Source organism: Phyllopteryx taeniolatus, chromosome 23 (genome assembly GCF_024500385.1).
Source record: "Phyllopteryx taeniolatus isolate TA_2022b chromosome 23, UOR_Ptae_1.2, whole genome shotgun sequence".
Lineage (NCBI taxonomy): Eukaryota > Metazoa > Chordata > Actinopteri > Syngnathiformes > Syngnathidae > Phyllopteryx > Phyllopteryx taeniolatus.
In genome coordinates, this window is record NC_084524.1 from 4,574,903 (window position 1) to 4,590,236 (window position 15,334).

General features: G+C 46.4%; 2 protein-coding genes across 4 annotated transcripts; one reads left to right on the forward strand and one right to left on the reverse strand.

The window, feature by feature from the left end:
• Window positions 1-213: 213 nt before the first annotated feature.
• On the reverse strand, window positions 214-9,100 carry LOC133472648 (hepatoma-derived growth factor-related protein 2-like). Of its 3 annotated transcripts, none has more exons than XM_061763782.1 (12): window positions 8,963-9,100; window positions 8,465-8,563; window positions 8,096-8,160; window positions 7,869-8,004; window positions 6,665-7,195; window positions 5,551-5,883; window positions 3,250-5,325; window positions 3,051-3,160; window positions 2,253-2,979; window positions 1,143-1,244; window positions 612-837; window positions 214-531 (listed from the first exon to the last, which is right to left on the reverse strand). In XM_061763782.1, the coding sequence occupies exons 2-12, from the start codon at window positions 8,546-8,548 to the stop codon at window positions 524-526; spliced, it is 4,398 nt and encodes a 1,465-aa protein (XP_061619766.1). In that variant the 5' UTR covers window positions 8,549-8,563; window positions 8,963-9,100; the 3' UTR covers window positions 214-523. The 3 variants fall into 3 exon arrangements, with proteins under 3 accessions (XP_061619766.1, XP_061619765.1, XP_061619767.1); XM_061763781.1 differs by having other exon boundaries at window positions 3,229-5,325; XM_061763783.1 differs by lacking the exon at window positions 6,665-7,195 and having other exon boundaries at window positions 3,229-5,325.
• A 415-nt stretch (window positions 9,101-9,515) lies between these two features.
• Window positions 9,516-14,819, forward strand: LOC133472842 (phosphatidylcholine:ceramide cholinephosphotransferase 2-like). Its single transcript, XM_061764283.1, has 7 exons — window positions 9,516-9,675; window positions 10,960-11,599; window positions 12,115-12,232; window positions 12,307-12,364; window positions 13,116-13,211; window positions 13,279-13,445; window positions 14,114-14,819. The coding sequence occupies exons 2-7, from the start codon at window positions 11,079-11,081 to the stop codon at window positions 14,285-14,287; spliced, it is 1,134 nt and encodes a 377-aa protein (XP_061620267.1). The 5' UTR covers window positions 9,516-9,675; window positions 10,960-11,078; the 3' UTR covers window positions 14,288-14,819.
• The last annotated feature ends 515 nt before the right edge of the window (window positions 14,820-15,334 follow it).

Genomic DNA, 15,334 nt, shown 5'->3' on the forward strand with positions numbered 1-15,334 from the left:
CAGTGCCACCAAACAAGTCAGTCAACTGGCCAATGGTGATTTAAAAAACAAACAAAACAAAACAAAACAAAAAAACACTTATGCCTCACTCACCTTTAAAACATGAGAAGTGTGAGAAGAAACATCACACCAGGTAGTTACATTACACAGTGGATTGTGAGGTCAGAGGTCATATCAGTTGGCAGCTTTTCTATCAATCCGATCAATGACAAAGAGAGCATGAGAGCATTTATTGATTGACGGCATGTTGCATGAGACCACATTCATTGCAGGTTCCCATTTAAAACAAACAAACAAACAAACAAATTCCCATCCGGAAAGCCTGACTGGCATCACTTCTTTTCAGGACCTTCCTGAACAAGATTGTGTAGAACGGAGACAGAGTGGGGGGCGTGTCAACGTGAATATATACAAATGTCCGATCAAGACTAAAATCTTGTTGCAGTTCAAGTTTCCATGGGAATTGTGTGGACGTGGATCAGTCACATCCAACTTGCACACTTGACTTCCTCCATGTTGGCAGCTAGTCCACTGCAAATAAGACCACATACTGTAAGAGATGACGATTTGCTGCAATGTTTCGACACAAAAATGGATTCCGAATCGCAAACCTGAAGGCGTGTCCCGTCTGCCGACCTCGTCCTCCTCGCCTCCCGCCGCCTTCTCGGCCTTCTTGCAGCGCTCCGCCTCCTCACGCTCCTTTTCTTCAAGCAGAGAGCGCAGGAAGGCGGCGCTCACCACCTCTTCGCCCTCGCCGAGGAGGAAGGCGTTCTTGAAGCGGTTGTACAGCATGGCCGCCTTGTCCATGATGTCCTGGTTGCCGCGGTAGAAGCGCATCTGCGGGAAAATAGTTCAGCGTTTGTGGCGTTATATATATATAGAGTTATTAACATCTTTTTTTCCCCCGTGTGACTAAATGTCACGTGTGATATTATTCCAGCCATCGATCTCGCTTGTCACAAAATAATTCACACTTGTATTTGAAGCTAAGTCGCACAGACTGTGACGTGCAGGTTTTGTCGCGGTCACTTTTGAAGTACTGGTGCCATATACACGCGCTATTATTTCATTTTTGATGGCGATGCCTCGCGATACTTTTCTAGTTCTTGTATACAATCATGTGGTGGCGCAGCTCCACCTACCTTCCTCAGAGTGGAGATGAGCTCGCTGTGCCTTTGGACGTGCTGCAACGTCACGTAGATGCCGCTGAGCTGATCCAACGCCGCCAGGCACTTGGCAACGTCCTGACGCGACAGACAAAAGTTGAAACAACACGTAAGGGCGCTACAGACTCATCGACTGGTCAATGTCGTTTAGAGCGTCACATCCGCTCATCGCTAATCTTGTGTTTTTGCCCTCAGTGGTTATTAGTTTCTAAACATTGTATAGAGGTTTGAAAGAACTAAAAAATAGTCACATGTTAAATTTGCAGCATTAGGAGGTTATTTACTGAAACTGAAACAGGTCAAGTTGCATTTTAACATACAACCCCTTAATTCATTGCAGCGTCACAATTTTTACATCCATTCAACTTTTTTTTTTTTTTTTTTAACTCCTCCACTGCCAGCTCTCCCAGTTAACATGGATATTTGACTTCTTAAGCCGTCAATGGCAGTGAATGGAAGAGTTTCTGCTTTTTGGATGTGAAATGCCTCCCACCCTTGTGCATAATTTTGCTTGAGGATGAGCCAAAGGTTCAACAGGGTTGAGGTCGGGGAAGGATAGGGGCCACAAAAGAGCACGAGTTTCTCTCCTGTTATGCACACGACAGCCAATGACACAGAGGTATTCCTTGCAGCATGAGATGGTGCATTGTCACGCATGAAGCTGATTTTGTTACAAACAGCACAGTTGTTCTTTTTGTACGACGGAGGAAAGCGCTCAGTCAGAAACTGCATATGCTTACTTTTTAGCGGTCATTTTCACACCTTCGCGAACGCTCAAGGGTACGAACAGCTCTCTCTTCATCAAGCCGAATCTCTATTGTGCGTAATCATGTGGAACAGCGCAATTTAAGTTTATTTTAAAAAAAAAATACTGTTATCATTGGGACGTTTGTTCAAAAAACATTCCAATCATGCTTGACTTGAAATCCCGCTGACTGCCTTTTGGGGCGACTGTTTCGGAAAATCAAACAAATATATTGGCGTAGTAATTTGCAACGCAATGCAGTCGACATTGACTGCACTTTCATCACGTTAGCGTCGGCTGACAAAAATGCGAAGTCGTGCGCACCCGTGTGAACCTCCTACCGGGTTGTCGCTCTTGAGCGAGATGCGGATGTCTCCGTGGATTCTGTGCAGGGTTGAATCGGTCAGCGTCAGGTTCAAATTATTCTTGTGCTGCTGCTGGTTGTTCTCCTCGCCCGCTGCTCTCCAGACGCAACCTTGCTCGTCTTCCGCAGCGGGCGCGGTCGCTTTACGACTCCTCCCGCCGCTTTGCTGCTTCGCCGGCGCGCCGCTCTCCTTCTGCGGTTCGTTTTTGTCCCTCTTCTCGCCGGTCGCAGTCTTGCCTGCCTTTGCGGCGTCCTTCTCCTTCCGCGTTTCGTTGCGGCGCTTCGTTGCGGCTTTCTCGTCGTCCGTCAACACTCTTTCGGGCTTCCTCTCCTCCTCGGAGCCTCTGTCCACCGTCCTCTCGATGCTCGTCGTTGTAGTCGCCCTCTTCTTCTCCTCCTCCTCCTCCTCGTCCTGCGGCGGCGGCAGTGTCGGCGGAAGCGTGGCTCCGCCCATCATGGTCTTCACCTGAACCTTGGTGGTTGCTTTCACGATTTTGCCGATCAACTTCCTCGAGTCTTTCTTCTGAAGCTCCTCCAGCCTCTCTTTGACTTTGCCGCCACTTTGGTTGACTGTCGTGGCAGTTGACAGATTTTCTTCCCTGTCTTTCATGTCCGTCACGTGCATATTTTTCTTTGCAATGTTGGATTCTTTGAGCATCTTGTGGGCCCTGGTCCTCTTCGTCTTGGCCCTGGCGGCCGACTTCCTGTCAGGACGAGAAGCAGACATGTCAGAGGTGGTCTCGGGGGGGGTGCGTGCTCAGAGCGTTCATCTCACATGATGCTCTTGGTCGCCGTTTCCCTCCGCTTGCCGCCCCTCGTGGCCTTCAGCAGACCTCTCAGCGATTTCAGGACGCTCTCCTTCTTGGCCGCCAGCCGGCGCCGCCGCTAGGGAGAGACGCCATTATCAGGTCAAAACAAAGCGGGAAGAAGAGAATAAGAACAAGAAGCCTCACCTCCTCTTCCACATCACTCACTTCCTTGGTTCGGACGCCATCTTTCGTCTCCTTGGCCGTCCTCCCTCCCTCCCTTGTGCCCTTCTCTTTCCTTGCCCTCTTTTTCTCTCTTCTCTCCACTGTCGCCTCTTTTCCCTTTTCGCCCTCCTTCTTCCTTTTCATCGTCTCATTTTTTGGGCTCTCCATCCTCCCCCTCTTCTTGCTGCTGTCGCCATCTCGTTGAGCGTCCGCTCTCGTCGCCTTCATTCTTTCCTCCTTGGCCGTCCACCTTTTGCCTGCTGGTTTCAGTACCTCCGTCTTTCCTTCCTTGCCTCCGACCCGCTTGGTCTCCTCCTTTCCCCCTTCCTTACGCTTCCTCTTCCCTCCTCGGCTAGGAATTGACTCCTCCGCCGTCATCTCCATCATTCCTTCCTTCCTTACCTCCTGCTTGGTCTCCCCCCTTTCTTTTGTCTTCATTTTCTCTCCTTGGCTCGGTGTTGACTCCATCTTTCCTTCCTCATCTCCTTCCTGCTTGATCTCTTCCTTTTCCCCTTCTTTTCTCCTTCTCTTCCCTCCTCTGCTTGGTGTTGGTTCCTTCGTCGTTACCTCAGTCTTTGCTTCTTCAATTCCTTCCAGCTTGGTCTCCTCCATTTCCACTTCTTTTCTCTTCATTTTCTCTCCTCGGCTAAGTGGTAACTCCTCCATCTTTCCTTCCTCGCCCCCTGCCTGCGCGGTCTCTTCCTTTTCGCTTTCTTTTCCCTTTGTCTTGCCTCCTCCGCTAGATGTCGACTCCTTCGTCGTTACCTCAGTCTTTCCTTCCTCACATTCTCCCAGCTTCGTCTCCTCCTTTTCCCCTTCTTTTGTCTTCATTTCTCCTCGGCTAGGTGTCGACTCCTCTGTCATCACCTCTGTCTTTCCTTTCTCTTCTCCCTTCTGCTTGGTCTTCTCTTTTTCCCCTTCCTTTCGCTTGCTCTTCCGTGCTTGGATAGAAGTTGACTCTTGCGTCGTCACCTCAGTCTTTCCTTCCTTGCCTCCCGCCTGCTCGGTCTCTTCCTTTTCGCTTTCTTTTCCCTTTGTCTTGCCTCCTCCGCGAGATGTTGACTCGGTTGTTACCTCCGTCTTTCCTTCCTCACATTCTTCCAGCTTAGTCTCCTGCTTTCCCCCTTCTTTTGTCTTCATCTTCTCTCCTCGGCTAGGTGTCGACTCCTCCGTCATCACCTCTGTCTTTCCTTCCTCATCTCCCCTTTGCTTGGTCTTCTCTTTTTCTCCTTCCCTTCTCTTGCTCTTCCTCCCTTGGATAGGAGTTGACTCCTGCGTCGTCACCTCAGTCTTTTCGTCCTCGCCTCCTGCCTGCTTGGTCTTCTCTCCTCTGGTAAGTATTGACTCCATCTTTCCTTCCCGCTTAGTCTCTTCCGTTTCCCATTCCTTTCGCTTCCTCTTCCCTCCTCGGCTAGGCACATCCATCTTTCCTTCCTCACTTCCTTTCAGCTTGATCTCCTCCTTTTCCACTTCTTTTCTCTTCATTTTCCCTCCTCGGCTTGGTATCGACTCCTCCATCTTTCCTTCCTCACCTCCTTCCTGCTTGGTCTCTTCCTTTTCGCCTTCTTTTCTCTTTGTCTTGCCTTTGCTAGGTGTTGAATCCGTCGTTACCTTACTCTTTCCTTCCTCACTTCCTTCCAGCTTGGTCTCCTCCTTTTCTCCTTTTGTCTTTGTCTCCCCTCCTCGACTCGGTGTTGACTCTTCTGTCGTCATTTCCATCTTTCCTTCCGCACCTCCTTCCTGCTTAGTCTTCTCCTTTTCCCCTTCCTTTTTCTTCCTCTTCCCTGCTCGGCTAGGTGTCGACTCAGTCAGCACCTCTACCTTTCCTTCTTCACCTCCCTTCTGCTCGGTCTCCTCCGTTTCTCCTTCCTTTCTTTTCCCTCTTCTGCTAGCTGTTGACTCCTCCGCCATGGCCGCTGCACGCTGCTCCACGTGTCTTCTGGGCCTTTGTGCAGGAGAAGGTCGGGCCTTCTGATCAGCTCTTTTGGGAGCACCGGGTGCACTGTGGGATTCGGGCGATGTGTTTGTGGCAGCGGGAGCTGGGACGTCGTCCGTCTTCTTTAGCATTCCAACTGTGATCTGGCAAGACAAAAAGAAAGAGATCACTTTCATTCATGGCGGAATAGTCCCACCCAGAGGCTTGGAAGAAAAACGAGCAAAACCTGGCAATACACTCACAAATCTTTCTTTCCAACAGCATTGAAACTATTTGCTGATAAACGCACCTATCCGAGTACTTTTGCGCCCTTTCTGTAACGAAATCCGTGAGTAGCCATAGCCAAAAAGTCTTGAGGTCTACTGTACCTCGCTCTTCTCTCTGCAGTCTTTCCTTGGCCGCCCTCGTCGTCTCTTCGCCATCACAGGCATCGACGTGTGTGTGTGTGCAGAGACGCCATCTTCTGGCGTGGAAGCTTCCTGTGGAGTTCGGAGGTCAACTGTTGGCGTTGGCACAGACGGCACGGACAGAACGTCCGGCTCGCTCGCTGGCTCGCTCGCGGTCGCCAACTTGTCGGACTTTGCGTCGCGAGTGGGACTGCCGGGGGTCTTCGCGGGGACGCATTTGACCACGCAGGGCTTCAGCCGCAGCGTGCTTGCCGTCATATATGCGCTGCTGGTTACCGTCTGGCAGTCTTCAGCCTGGCACAGATGACGCAATGGAGACAGTCAAAAAGATGCAGTCAACACGCACACGCCATTAGGAACACAGTCAACCCCTGCCGAATCGCGATTCACTATTCGCAAACTCACATCATGGAAACTTATCTGAACAGCGTTGCACTACCTGGACGTCATTCTTAACCGCGACTGCCGTATCGCACTGACGGCACGGCACTGTATCCGAAACAGTGGGAAGTCGCTCCAAAAACCGTCGACAGAGAAAAGTTGCAACATTTCCACTCCTCCAATGAAGAGTACTAGCTCGGAGCCGAGACCATTAACTAACGACTCTTTTCGTTATTTAGGGTTTGAAATAGAGGTGCTCAAACTTCCTCTGAGGACACAATACGAAGATTCGATAATCACATATTGTTTTTTCAGATACACTATATTTTTAAAAGTTCAGACATTACAGGTGAGAAGGAAAATTGTTTAGCAGTACTTACCTGGTGTAAGCTGACAATTTTTAAAGGTGTGTTAACTTCATTAAGACCATTCGTGAGTCGTTTATGATGTTTTTTCGGCTGGCTGTAATTGTACTTTTTTTGTACTTGCTTTTATTTTGCCTCGTTTTGCCCTGCCCTGCGTTCTGCAGTCAGGTCGGCACTGTCAATGAGAAACTGTTCTTAATCTTAATTTTTTTTTTTTTTAAATAAAATTGTAACGTTATAACGGCGACTTTTGTCCCTATTTTAGTTGGTCCCTTACCCCCATGTACAGCGAGGGTTGACTGTCGAATTATTCCTATGTACATGCCAACCTGTGCTATGTCGCTCTTCATTTCTGTCGAGGCTTTACTCGGCCGCCCTCGTCTCCGCTTCACCAAAGGCGCTGAACTTGACGTCTGTGACGCGCCGCCACCTTCGGGCGTGGAGGCTTCCTGCGGGGTCTGCATTTTTATCGCATTGTCCTCCGTTTGTATTTGAGCAGATGACCTGGATGAAGATCTTCTCAGAGTTTTTGTCGCCTGCACACTTTTGGCCTGACTGTCAAATCCGCTTGTTGCCTGGCTGGCGTTCGGCAACTCGTTTGCAACACTAAGCGAACCGTGCGGGGTCTGAGCTGGGACGCATTTGACCACACACTGCTTCAGGCGCAGCGTGCTGCCAGCGCACCTAGCTGCCATAGACGGACCTTTAGCCTCTGAAGATGCTTTGAGAGGCGTGGCGTTTGTGTCTGCGCATTTGCCTCTTGAGTTTGCAGGCAACGATGGCTTTGCGGGTGTGCTTTTGGCTGCGGCGGTTGTTTTAGAAGCGTCGGTTGATTTCACGAGTGTACTTTTGGCTGCACACTGAGGAGACAAGCGCAAAAAGAGAATTGGAGTTACTGTGGGGGGGGGGGGGGGGGGGGGGTGATTTCATCCCCTGCTGAATTTGTATGTTTGCTCACTCACAGAGAAATTCCCTTTTTTCATGGTTGATGATCATAACAGTGAGGAGATCACTGCAAAATCGTTTAAAAAAAAAAAAAAAAAAAAAAAAAAAAAGAAAAAAAAAAAATGTATTCAACCTCCTACAACTCGTACAAAACTCGGTCTGGCGCTCAATAAAATATCTTGCCTCATCATGATCATGAGAAAGATTTATTCTACCTTCAGCCATCTAACGGAAGAACATTTTATTGTTCTGCCTTTCATTATATGTGGCTCAAAATGTAAGTTTCAATTAATACATTTCTGACAAATGAGGTACAATTGCATCATTTCCTGGTTGGAAATGACTGCATAATGCATTTACAACTCTAAAATGTATAGTTTTGAAATGTTTGGGGAAATAACATTTTCCATTGAACATTTGCCGTAGAGTCATAAGTACATGTAAAAATAAAATAAATATTTTCTAAAAGAAAATACAACTTTAGTACGACAGAAAAAGTACTTACAGTGTTACCAGTGTATCTAGTATGAAGAAATGATCATATCAGATGTGTGTGCGGGCAACAGTGAAGTCGAGAGTAACACTGACTTGAGATTTCTTCCCGACTCCAGGCGTGTTCTGGATCTCCCACATGCCTTCGGTGAAGCCTTTGAAGCGTACGCCACTGCCGTACCTCATCTTGTTGCCAGCGAACGGGACGATGTGTTTCGGTGTGAGGTGACCTCTTAAGAAAAGTTGAGTCAGCCAGGTTATTAGAAAGAAACCCGATTGCGGTCGGTGTGGCACACAGGGAGCGATGTCACACGTATACCTACATCTGATGGGTCCCGAAAAAGAAGACGGCAACTCGCTTCTTTTGTGCCTCATCCGATTTAGAGATCTGTGTCACGAACGGCAAGATGATAAAAGAACAAACGAAGGCGTGTCTGAATCTTGTTTTCAGTGTAAGAACTTTTGCGATGTATGAGAGTTGTTCTGGGAAGCATGAGCATTATTTATGTTTGTGCAAGACCTTTTTAGGGCCTGCGTATGTGAGCGAGGTTTATGTGGGGCTTGGGTTTGTTTTTTGATGAGTGTGAATGTGAGAGGTTTTTTTTTTTTTTTTGTGAGTGAAATGTTATTTATGGGCTTGTTGGTAAGTGTTTTTGTGTCTGTCTGCCTGTGTGTGTGCGTGCGTGTGTTACCCTGGCCGGCCAGTAAGGGAAGCCCTTCATTTTGGCGAACACAAGGTCCCCTGCTTTGAACTGCTGACCCTGCTTGCCCGGCATCTTGCTGCGTCAATACTGCACGGTACAATTCAAATTCATACAAATTAGGGGGGGGGGGGTTGGGAAACCCCGTCACATTTATGCTTATTACTCACATCCACATCCAATATAACCACAAATATTGTCGTGCCACACGCACGTGTAGCCGTTTAGGCATCGCACATGATTACCCGTGCTCAACTGATTAAAGTCAACTAAAAGACATTGAAGTAGTAGCTCAGAAGTGATTTAATTAAACGGGCCCGGGATTGAGAGTCATGAATCATTAGCAGCGAGCTAGGACAATTGTTTACAAGGATGCTAGCAAGGATGCTAACCGGGAGCGACTCGGCTCTCTGGGAGGATTTTAAGAGTCAACTCGGCGTCGAATTGAGCCGACCGACATGTGGTAAGATAAACGAAGGCTTAACTCACCGGCAACTATGACTGCTATCCGTATTACTGACTATTAACGCCGCAGGACGAGAATAACGCCGCCGTGTCACCGGAAGCTTATCGGTTACTATGCTACGTGTCACGTGACACACACACAAGGTGAGAAGCTCACTTCCTGTTTCATCTTCCCGCGTTAAGGGGTCAAATTAGAATAATAATGATAGTTATTATTATTATTATATCTATTTATTAAATAAATTATAAAAGTCTGGTTTATTGTGAGAAAAGCACAGACCTTTTGTGACAGTATGAATACAATATGAGTATTTCATCTCAGAGGAAAGGAATATTTAAAAAATATTTGGGGGGTTAATCTAGCTCTGTTAAAGAAGAAAAAAGTTGTGTCTCAGGTCACCTTTTGATTTGATTCATACCCAATCCTATCACGCAAGAATTATTTTTTTTACAGGCTCTCACCTGTACCTGACTGACTTCTTTTTTATAAAAAAAATAGCGTGTGTCTGTCAATTGAAAGGCAGACATTTTTCTCCGGAAAAATCCGAGTTTAGCCGAGCTCAGGTGAATCACGAAGTGGGTGGTGCGGGGGGCGTAACCGGAACTATACGTCGCACCCACCACAGCGGTGTGATCCCGTTGCGCGTTCAAGTCGAAACAAGACGCCAAGTTTGCCAAAGAACGAAAAGATTCCAGTCTGGGGAAATAATTCTGTTTTTCGATCCTCAGCCTCAGCGGTGAGTGTCTTTGTTCACTTTGGCTGTTTTTATGACGTCGAAACGGCTTCGATCCGTCCCAGCAGGTGTATGTCTCATTTCCGGTCTAATCTTTCTTGACGGACTGAAAGTATTCATTTTTTTTGTGTTTTCACGATTTAAAACACTTGTCATGGCTGGTGCCTATATCGGGGTTAAAAGTGCAGTGAACCACGAAAATGTCTGTTTGTTGAACACTTTTATTGGTGTCTCCTACTTCCTCTTATTCTTCTTTTTTATAGATATATATAAAATCTTTTAATGGTCAAAACAGTGACATCACGCCCGCTATTGCCGAATAGGCTTTAATTAGATTCTCCTGATGTTGATTTAAGAGGCGTAAACAGGAAGTTACGCAGGATGTCAACGTCAACGTTTTTTTTCAGTGTTGCAATACCGACAGTCATTCATCTGTCATTTTAATCCTCAATTTGGACTTTTTTTTAAATAAATTTAATTTTTCAAACTCTCCCTCACCGCACACATACAAGCTTTCAGCTCCTGTATCCCATTTTGTTCACATTTTGAACATTGAATTCACAGTTATTATTTGTCTACCGCTAGAGGGAGCCCACGTATCACAAAGCTACAGGTGCCACACACCAAGAATGACTGAGTTTGGTCATAACAAAAGGCAAAATACAGCCATCTTAAACTAATACCGCACAAACCAATTATATGTTCATGTTTTTATTGAAAACAACATGTAGTAATTCAGAGTAGGGTGGTGTAAGCAGTCAGGAGCCATTTTGGAGCATTACTCTTGATCAAATTGTTTCAGTTCAGAAATATTTTTGAGATGTGATGTGCAGTGTAAATTGCTTCTGAGGCCAGGACTCTGGTTGGGCCACTCCAGCTATTCTGTTCTTAATGACGTTCTGGGTTATTGTCCTGATGCATCAGCCATCTTCTGTTGAGCTTCAATTGGTGGACAGATGGTCTGAAGTTCTCCTGCAAAATGTCTTGATAAACTGGGAATTCATTTTTCCGTCGACGATCCCAATGCGTCCAGTCCCTGAGGGAGCAAAGCGGTTCCAAACCATGATATCCTCTTCACCGTACTTCACAGTTGACATGAGATTTTAATGGTGGTGTACTGTGCCTTCCCCCCCCCCCCCCACACACATAGCGTTGTGTGGTTCTTCCAAACATGTCATTTTTTAATTTTATCTGTCTACAGTGGCAGTAGTTACCCACTCACTCTCAGAGTGGAATCTTTTGTGTATGAAAGCACTTATTTCCCCAAAATTCTTTGTTGATTTTCAGCTTGGCGCCAAAACGTCTTGAGCAGGCGTCGTTTCGGAGGCGCCATCGGGATCGATTATCCGGGCGCGGTGATTGATTTTGGGACCGCATTCTGAGGTGCATTCGTCCGAAAGAGCGCCATGGCGGCTTCGGGTCTGATCCCGGAAGACAACGACGACATCCGCCCCCACGTGGAAGTGAGCGTAACGACAACCGCCCCCTCATCGCTCGCTCACCCCAATGGCAGCCCCAGTCGCCCCGCGTCTCCGCCCCCTGCCGACGCCCCCGACGGGAGGAGCAAGCGCAGCAAAATAAGCGGTCTTCTCCAGCAGAACCAGCTGGTCCAAACCCTGAGCAGCGGCCTAAAACGCCACTGCGACTACGTCAAGATCTCAGTACCTGAGGAGCGTGCCGACCGCCTCCCCAGGGAGTGGTGGAAGACGGGCGTGGCCTTCCTTTACGCTGTCTTCAACTTGGTCTTCACCACCGTGGTCATCACCATCGTGCACGAGAGGGTGCCCGACAAGTCGGTGAGCCCGCCGCTGCCTGACAAGTTCTTCGACTATGTGGGCCGCGTTCCATGGGCCTTCACCGTGACCGAGGTCAACGGGCTGATCCTGGTGGGGCTCTGGCTTGTCCAGTGGCTCCTCCTCAAACACAAGTAAGCTCAAGAGTTGTTGTTTTGGGTTATTCTTTGCAAGTCATTCTTGGCAACCATAAGGAGCTTTATGGTCATAAACATGCAATTGTTTACAGTTAAAGGGGGTCTTCGGTTTACGACGGTACCGACGAATGACGTTTTGAGGCAAAATGAATCTTTGGTCATGAGCCACATGCTTCTTCATTGAGGATGAAGACAAATGCATTTTTAGCAAGTGATTTCTGGCCAAAATCCATGACGGACCCACAAACATCAGACTACGCCAATAAACAGTTTCATACATTTTACATATTTGGCGTATTATAATACGTCATTGTATTATAATTCGGCAATAATATTATACTTATACACTGTAACTTGCAAATATTACAGTAGCATAATTACATTGCTGCTTACCACATACCTGCTCAGTGCTGCTCTTGAATTTTTAAGTTTGTTTGTTGTTTTTGTATTATTAATCCAAGTGTATACATGCAAATATTGCTCCGGTGACAATTGAATTTCTTTTACGTCAGAGCCATCGTGGGGCGCCGCTGCTTCTTTCTTATCGGAACACTCTACATGTACCGCTGCATCACCATGTACATCACCACCCTGCCTGTGCCGGGCAGACACATGGTGTGCGCACCCAAGGTACACAAACACACACACTCCAGGTCATCAAGTCATCCCCTTATGTTGACGCGTGTTGTCGTGGAAACTTGCAGCTGTACGATGACTCGGCAGGAAAGATCTGGAGGATTGTGCGGCTCATCTCTGGAGGAGGTCTCTCTCTCTCTCACACACACAAACACCTTTTTCTGCAAATTCCAAACCGTCAATATAGGGGGTTTACTATTCATAGAAATCAGAATAGGTTTTGCAGAGCTAGATCAACAGAGGGGAAGAATGTACAGAATAATTAAACTGTTTTTGATATGAACATTGAATACATTACTATATTAGGAAAATAACAGTGGTCCTAAAACAGACCCTTGTGGCACCCCTTTCAAGTAAATGTCTTTGGTTCATCTTTACTGCAAAAATAAAAATAGATTTTTTTCCCCCCCCATCAAGTAATACCCATTACCAGTATGCGATTAGATTAGACAGAGAATATTTGAATGCCAGCAGTTTGTAGTTCTTAGGCTGGCACATGACAACGAATTTGCCACACATCATTCTTGGAGCCAACAACAAGAAAATTCTCTTCAAGAAGGTCACTACACTTAATCGGCTACATCGTTGTTAATGGTTCCCGTTTCCCCATGTTTCTGTTACCCCTATTTTTTACTCTTTGTAAGTCTCCAAGATCTCAATCAATCCACCTCTCTCGTTCTTTTGTACGTTGTGTCGTCACCCACGGAAGGTGAAAAAATGAAAAAGCCTATTTTGACAGGAAGGAGTAGAAAGTACAGATATCAACTTTCAAATGTAGGATGTAAAAGTCGAAAGTTGTTATAAAAATGTGAGGGATTCCTGAAAAATCTATTGAAGTACAGTAACAAAGCATTTTTGTGCGTGGGTGCATGCACAGGTTTGTCTCTGACAGGCTCCCACATGATGTGCGGCGACTTCCTGTACAGCGGCCACACAGTTATGCTGACCCTGTCCTACCTCTTCATCAAAGAGTGTGAGTACCAGAATGGCGGCATGTGTGTGCGTGTGGCGTGATCTAAACATGACCCCGGCACTGGCAGATTCTCCTCGGTGGATGTGCTGGTACCAGTGGATCTGCTGGCTGCTCAGCGCCTCGGGCGTGCTCTGCATCCTGGTGGGACACGAGCACTACAGCATCGACGTCCTGGTGGGCTACTTCGTCACTACCAGGCTCTTCTGGTGGTACCACACCATGGCCAACACGCACGTAAGATCAAACATGCTCTCATCCAAAGCCGTGTCAGCATTTAGTCCACAATGTTGATACCCAGTTTTAGGTCCAAGTAATAGCATGCCCTTTGTCCTCGCTAGCCAGATAAATTCAGCACAATAGTAAAGGGACTGTGTGTTAGTAGTAGTAGTGTTTTTCCACTACTGTATGACTTTTCAGCACACTAGTAGGACAACTACAAGGCATACTAGTAGGACAAATACATGTTCACTGTCAGCCTTCCCAGTTAACATTGATATTTGACTTCTAAATCCGTCAATGGCAGTGAATGTTAATAGTGAGGGAAAACTAGTCGTGTGCGTTTTGGTGCTATTAATTGGGTCCAGAAGGCTACTAAGAGTGTGACACATGCCTAGTAGTTGGGCCCAGTCGTGTTACTAGTGGAACAAATTTTATTTGTAAGTTTAAATGCATACTAGTAGGCCGAAAGATGCACTAGTAGTGGACAAATCTTACTACTAACTTAGGTACAGTTGTTCTAATATAAATTGTTTTCCTAGTGAGGACAAACAGCATAGTAGTCCTAAAGCTGGATATCAAGAATATAAAATAAATGCTCAAATGGCTTTCCATACGCACGTCTAAATATTTGGGGTCAGTCGTACGTCCCATCTCACGAAAGTGTCAACCGTACTTCCTGCCAGGCTCTACGTCGGGCGCCCAACAACTTCCTGTCGCGTACCTGGTGGAACCCAGTGTTCAACTTCCTGGAAAGAAACGTCCAGACCACCGTGCCCGTTGTCTTCTCGTGGCCGCTAGCCCTGCCGTCCTCGTGCCGACAGCGGTACCGGATAGTAGAGGGGGGACGGGACGAGTAAGCGGTCGGGACCATCAGACGACCGCCTTTAAGGCCGAAGAATCGGCAGCCGATCGCAGTAAAACGCTCCTTGTTGCTTTCTAATTGGGGACCACTTTCAAGACCAACGCTTGGAAAGCTCACTGCGAACTCATATTTTGTCTTTTACGCTGATGCCTAATCATGTTGTAAATACTATTTGTCTGTGCTTAATTGTTATTATTATTTCTTCATGCCATTTGTATTTTCTCACATTGGACTGTTGCCAAGTTGGCCTAATGAAGTTAAGTGTTGCTATTTTCTATGCGAAAAAAATTGTCTACATTATTAGCGCATGTTGTAAATTGTCTTGCTCTATAATATTTAGATTTGTTTGCTTACCTTTTTGAGCTACATAAAGGGTAACAAATATTCCAAAAACTACCATAATTAAACATTGCTAGATATTATTATTATTATTATTATTATTAGTTTATGAATAGAATGTGTAATTTCACACATAGTTTGACTCGAATAAAACAACAGAGATTTATGTCCTCTGGATTGTCTTCCAATTTATGAAGCTGTTTTATTTCGTTTCCCGAAACATTCAAAGAATATTCCCGGAAAACATTTTTGGGTCATCAACAATTAGGTTTGGGAATTTAATTGCGCCATGTTGCAAAATGAACCCAAATAAGGTGTTTATGTGCAACACGAAAACACACTGACGCACCGGGAAACATGCGCACACAATGTCACAAATGCAGAAACACAAACATATACAAATACAAATACATGACACAAAAGCATGTGGACGTACACAGAGACAGACACACATGCACACACAGTGTTATACAAAAACACACAGATGCACATGCAGACAATCACAATCATATACAAAAACAAAGACAAACACACCCATTCACATACAGTAGCTAGGCACAGATACACAAAGACACGCACAGATGGACACACACAACCATACGTACACCCAAAAACGCAGACGCACGTGCACGCCGATACATGTGGGCACGCGAATGGCCGCACACGCACACACTATCACAAAAACAGACAAGACTGTCACACA